This window comes from Arachis stenosperma, chromosome 3 (genome assembly GCF_014773155.1).
Source record: "Arachis stenosperma cultivar V10309 chromosome 3, arast.V10309.gnm1.PFL2, whole genome shotgun sequence".
In the NCBI taxonomy this organism is placed as follows: Eukaryota; Viridiplantae; Streptophyta; class Magnoliopsida; order Fabales; family Fabaceae; genus Arachis; species Arachis stenosperma.
In genome coordinates, this window is record NC_080379.1 from 166,449,516 (window position 1) to 166,455,636 (window position 6,121).

At 35.0% G+C, this 6,121-nt stretch overlaps 1 protein-coding gene across 2 annotated transcripts; it reads right to left on the bottom strand.

The window, feature by feature from the left end:
* Positions 1-581: 581 nt before the first annotated feature.
* On the bottom strand, positions 582-5,546 carry LOC130969273 (uncharacterized). Of its 2 annotated transcripts, XM_057894930.1 has the most exons (5): positions 5,198-5,546; positions 4,863-4,951; positions 3,404-4,463; positions 1,776-2,643; positions 582-1,039 (listed from the first exon to the last, which is right to left on the bottom strand). In XM_057894930.1, exons 3-5 carry the CDS (start codon positions 4,370-4,372, stop codon positions 993-995), a joined length of 1,884 nt encoding a protein of 627 aa, XP_057750913.1. In that variant the 5' UTR covers positions 4,373-4,463; positions 4,863-4,951; positions 5,198-5,546; the 3' UTR covers positions 582-992. The 2 variants fall into 2 exon arrangements, with proteins under 2 accessions (XP_057750913.1, XP_057750914.1); XM_057894931.1 differs by lacking the exon at positions 4,863-4,951.
* Between the last annotated feature and the right edge of the window lie 575 nt (positions 5,547-6,121).

Consider the following 6,121-nt stretch of genomic DNA (forward strand, 5'->3'; position numbering starts at 1 on the left):
ACTATATAATATTATAGTCTTTGTTCTTTTTGTTATTTTAATTTTGGTGGATACTACAATAAATACTTTATAATTATTTTCATGTGAATATATTTTTTTTTTACTATTGAATGATGAATTATATAATTAGATTTTGATATTTATAGAAATGTTGTCTTTGTTTAAAGTGTGACTAAATAAATAAGTCACACTTTTAAACAAAGTATCTTCATGAGAAGATACTTTTGCTATCTTCATTTGAATAGTTGCCTTTAATTTTTATTGATCTTGCTTTCTTTTGCTCTGGTCTGGCTTACTCCACTGCTAAGTGTTGAGTTTCTTGTATTTTTTAATTTTTTTTTTCAGAAAAAAAAAATAGAAGACAAAATTGACAAACACTTTTTTTTTCGGGGGGTAAAACTACGTCTACATGTATCTTCCTATGAATACAATCTAGTTCCCATAACTCCATAAGAGCTGCGACTCTCTCCAACACCGTTTACTCTGCATATACAACTTTAATTCGAAACCACTGATTACTTATTACAAGTAAAAAGAAAAAATGAGATGACAAAGGCCAAACTGAGCTAATAACGCAAACTCATCATAAATTTGACCAAATAAAATAAAATGAACGTCAATAATAGAAATAAAAATGTAGAACAAAATAGAAAAATGGACTCGAGAAAACTTGACCACAAAAGGTCTATATACACAAACTTACCAAAAATGGAAAAGAAAGAAAAATATACTTCACAGGTTTCGAATGCTATGCAGTTCTCCAAACTTGAATATCCAATTTTTACACTTAACATCGAAAGGGGAGAACAAGTATTGAATATGGAAAACTTCAAGTAAATTAAACTTCAACCTCAAATAGAAGACAGAAAATTCACAACACTTCCACTGTTATACATAGAGAATGAGCAACTAGCCCACGTAGCATGCAGAGTTTGAAGCCATAGCAGCCACCATGCTTCATTCATGCAGCAGCACAGGTTTACCCTGTCAGGTCATGGTTCTTCTGCTGCAAGTTGCACACTATATCCGTGCTTTATGTCTGGAGGAAAACAGAGAATTCAAAACCATGATATTGCACTATGTCATGAATAAAATGATACACAGACACATATTTAGATGTATATTTTATCTTTTTGTTAGTATGTATTCAAGAGAAGAAATTCCAATTAGCTAACATGATACAATCCAAGAATGGAGTTCAGTTGTTTTATGAGTGAATCAAGCTTTTGCCATCAAATTTATTCGGTCTGCAGCGCAGTAAGGGAAGTCATTGAATGCTTTTATTTGTTCAGTAGCAAAGAGGCCCATAACATCTGAGGTAACGGTGGCTAAACAAGTTGAGGCTCGCAGCCGGCAACTAAAACAACAACAGACATTCCAGCTAAAAGCGGGCTTTGGTAAAATAAAATGAATGCAGGAAGTAATAATTTATTCACCATTAGCAGATATTTGATTTAATATGACACAAGGAAACCTACCACTTTAAAAAGGAAGAATGCGACAGTTTCATTTCATACAATGATCCATTTAGATTCAAGTTGATTTACAGTTTTTCAGGTGGGAACATCATACGGTGACGCCTTACACTCAAAATATATCATATTATCTTTGCTTTCCTACTTCATTTCAAAAACACAAGTTCTTTGGCATATTGGTTAATCCTGACCAACCATGTCAATGATGCAACATCACAAGCACGAAGGGGGATCATATAAATGGCAAATCATTGAATTGATGAAAGCACATTAGCATGGGAATCATAGAGTAAAGAATACCTTTCAGCAAAGGCTTTTCATAATCTTTCCCGTCGTCATCATTATTCCAATCACCGTCATCCTCTTCACCCATATCATCCCTTCCATCGTTTCCTATATCACTTTCACTTGCCGTCTCCCATTCAGAGTCATCAGTATCTGGGCCATATAAATCACCAGCATCACCTTGACTATGGACACCCCCATGCTTAATAGCTGCCTCTCGAAATAACCAAGCAGCACGCATCTGTTTCTTGACTAATCGCTCAGCATAATCCGGAACTTTATTTTGTCTCTGTGAGAGATCAGGATCATTTGATTGAGAGCATTCATTAATAAATAGAATGGCATCCAATAAACTCTCTTTTGCTAACCCAAGCATGTCATAAGCTTGTGCTCTTCTCCAAAGGCTTTTGGCATGACGGTTGAGAGGTTTATGAAGGCATAGTGCACGGGTAGCATCACTGATGGCAGCCAAAGGTTGCTGCAGCAAAAGATGGCATTGAGCTCGATTACTATATAGAACAACTCTCTCCTTCTTGGATCTCATCGGACATAATGACAATGCTTCTGAGTATTTTGATGCAGCTCCAGAAATATTTCCAGATGAGAACAGAGAATTTCCTTCAAGCTTGACCACCAGAGCTGCAGCCTGCTTAATGTGTAGATCTTCCTTGGGCATATTCTTTTCCCATTTTAACCTTTGCTTTGAATTTAATAGGTCCTCAATTTGTTCACTAGTGCGACCACTAATTGAGCTTCTTCCTGACCCCTGCGACTGGATGCAGTCCTGAAGAACACCAACAATGGAATCACCAAGCTTTTTGTGGTCGCCAAGAGTTGTAATTTCGGCAAGGTCAACTAATGCAGGAACCACTTTATCAATCACCTACATAATACACGGGAAACTTTTAAATCCAACATGGAAATCCACTTCTAATATTCAAATTATATAAACAGATAACCGGTGCTTGAATAAATAAAAGCATCAGGCATATAAGGAGAAATTGTGTAAAAAAATTTAATCCAATAGACAAAGGTTATTGATATATGCATTTGGCTTACAAATTTATTGGTATCCTGACAACTTGACAAGGACCAGGCACCTTCCTTGGTGACAATCAAGACAGTAACTAGTAATTTGTCTAAAGCAGCCAACATATGACCATAAGCTCAAAAGATTATTGCCCTACAGCAATGCCTTTAGACATTCAAGTGAATTGATATCCATAATAAAATTGTTACTTAACTCTTCTTAACCCTTTACGCTTAAGGATGAAATTAATTAGTGAAATTTAGGAATTGGAAAGTTTGACACTCACACACACAAAAGAACAGATATAAGACAAAAGCATTGTGGTAGTAATAGATTTTAGTCTGAAGGTGCACCATGGGTCAAGTGCAGTATAAAGATTATTAAAGGCCTCGAGATTTTAGCATCATGGCTTTTATTTTTGTCTATTTATTTGCTTTAATTTATACGAAGTTAGGTTTAAGGGATAAGAATATACTTTCATTCACATGTTCAAATGCATTCTTTCCCAGACACTAATTGTGTTTCTTAAAGCTCATTTGTGCAAACAAGCTCAATTGATATGATTAAGTATCATATCAGAATGAGCTGCCAATGCTACACTGAAAATTTTTACCTTGTGACATGTATTGGGATCTTGAAGAAGCCATAGAAGACAATCAATTGCCATATACTGCCAATCATCTGAAGACCGGGCAATATTACACAAAGCTTCAATAATACTGGGACAACTGGCAATGGGTCCCCTACCAAGCTTTTGATGACAAATTGTTCTTAATAAACCAATACCAGCTGGTGAATTTTCATTAACAAGTCCACCCCACATGCCAGGTAGTTTGATCAGAAATTCGGTTTTGCATATCGTAGGAAGGAATTCAGGTTTGAAAGCAAAGCAATTAATCAGCTGAAGGGACCAACATTGCAACTGACTAGCCCATTCCTCAGCCTTCCTGGACTCCATTTCAACACCACCCATGCCACGTGTAAGCAAATCACAATGATAACTTAGCCTTCTATCAACATATTGGTAAAAGTGCGAATAAACTATTTCAAGGGAACTCATTGCTAACTGGATGGAGAGCTCAAGAATTTCACCATGACTTGCTACAGTAGGAAAAGTGCTGGCATACGTAGCTAAATGTCCTAAAGCTCGTACTGCTACTCTCTGCTCAACCCAAGTTAATCTACCTCTTAAAAGCTCAACCAGAGCAGGAATGACCCCAGCATGCACAGCACTTTCAGCAAATTCTTCCATATTCATTGTGTAGGAACCAATTATATGAGCTGCATAATAAGGAATGTAAATATTTTGATCGTGAGAAAGCCAGCGCCGATTCTTCAGTCCCTTCCATATTAGAGCAGCCATGCATTCAAAAATTCCTAGCTCTATGAATTCAGGGTCATTTGGATGTGCCATTGCCGTGTTCCACAAGCCACTGATAGGGAGCACCTGACCATCATCATCCTGAGATGGAAGTTCCCGAAAGAATTTCAGTATACTTGCTCTACGTTTACTTGGATTCCCTTCCTTCATAACACAAAAGAAGCACCCCGGGTATGGACAGTCTGATGAAACTTTATCCATGCTTGGTAAATTCAGAACAAAAATCCCGTAAATCAGCAACTCTCAAAATCAGCTCCTCATAAGGAGGGTGAACAAGGAAATTAATTTAAAACTGCACCAGAAGTGAAATACAGGATCAGTATATTTAGCTAACATCTGATATGACCAAAATCACATAATGCCTAAGACTGTATAATAGGCAAGCCTACTCATGGATTTACATATAACAGGCAATACCAAACTAATTGGCAGTTGCTTGTTTGTAGTTCCCTAAATGACATTAGATTATCAGCGGAAAAAAAGGGGGGAAATGCAGGGCATTCAAGGATTATTGTAAATTTAAATTTGAAAAGGATGTGCCGTTCAACATGAGTACAAATTAGATTAAAAAAAAATAAGAGAGACAAAAACATATCACATAATTGCAGAAGTCATCAATTTCCAGCGAAGAAAAAGTCCGCCATGTACATATTATACAGCAATGTTAGAAGAAAAGAAATAGCACCCATACCGTTAAGCGTTTTCACAGCAAACTCTGATTTTGGATAAGAATTTTTGAGCTCAAAATAGTAACTGGTAAGGGCAAAAGAACAGTAGTTTCTGAAACACAAAAGGCAACAAAAAAATGAAATAAAAATATAGGAACACCCTAATGCTAGGTATAAATTAGCTAGTACGGAAGATTCTCAGGTAAGTCAAATCAACAAATAAAAAACAAAAAAAGGACTTTTTTGGGGGGTTTTTTGGTGTATTGCAGAGTGGAGCGTGCTGCAATTGAGAATGAGCTCTGCAGTAGTAACCAAGGATCTGCTTTTAAATATGGAAATAAAAAACAGTGTGAATTACCAGAAGAGGGGCTAGGAAGAAGAAACGAAAGCAATATGAAGAAGAGAGTTGAGTGTTGCTGCGTTGTGTTGGAGGAATGCTGCATGAAGATTAAGATTCAGCTATGGAAGACGAGTGAAGACAACAGATCCGAATTGGTCACCGTCAGTTGCGACCACCTTGGACCTTTTTCACGTCGGATTTCAAGTGTTCCTAGTAGGCCTCGTCGGTCTCTCTCTTATCGGTAATCAGCGTCACCTTTGATTTAGGTTAAAATAAAATTGCAGAGAGAGAGAGAGAGAGAAGAGAGAAGAAGAAAAAGAGAGAGAATGGGCACCTGGGCCGTTGGACAGGGAAGGAAGGAACACCAATGAAATCATGGAGATACTGATTTTACTACACTTTACTGCTATATAGTCAAACGGTTTAAATTAAGAAATATTATATTATTATTTTATTACAGGCTTCTGGTAACAAGTAATAAGTGTCTAAAGGAATTTATTCTCGATTTTAAAATTTTAACAAACTTCTAATCATGCTGATGATGTTGATAGAATAATTTCTTTTACTTTTACAATTAGTACTCTCTTAATCTTTAATAGGTGCTAATTTTAATCATTTTATTTTGGTTTAAAAGAGTGTTCATGTAGAAGTTTTAGGAAATATTATTTTTCTTACTAACAATTTTATCAAATCAAATAAATAAATAAAAAATTAATTATTCTATTATTTCTTGTAATTTTTAAAATTTTATTTAGATTTTTATAATTTAAAAGTTTGTAATTAAATTTTTAATTCAATAAAAAAATTTAATTAGGTCCTTTTTAATTATTTTCTAAATATGTTTTTTTTAATATTTATTTTTGTATTTGATGTAAGATTATTTATGAAATATTTTAAAATTAAAATATTTTTAAAATTAAAATATTTTTCTGAAAAATAATA

Coding starts and splice junctions, on each gene's coding strand:
- LOC130969273 (XM_057894931.1), bottom strand. CDS start 4,372: ATGGATAAAGTTTCATCAGACTGTCCATACCCGGGGTGCTTCTTTTGT. Junction 2,644..3,403: donor ATCCCAATACATGTCACAAG/GTAAAAATTTTC, acceptor TGTATTATGTAG/GTGATTGATAAAGTGGTTCC. Junction 1,040..1,775: donor TGAAAAGCCTTTGCTGAAAG/GTATTCTTTACT, acceptor GTTTTCCTCCAG/ACATAAAGCACGGATATAGT.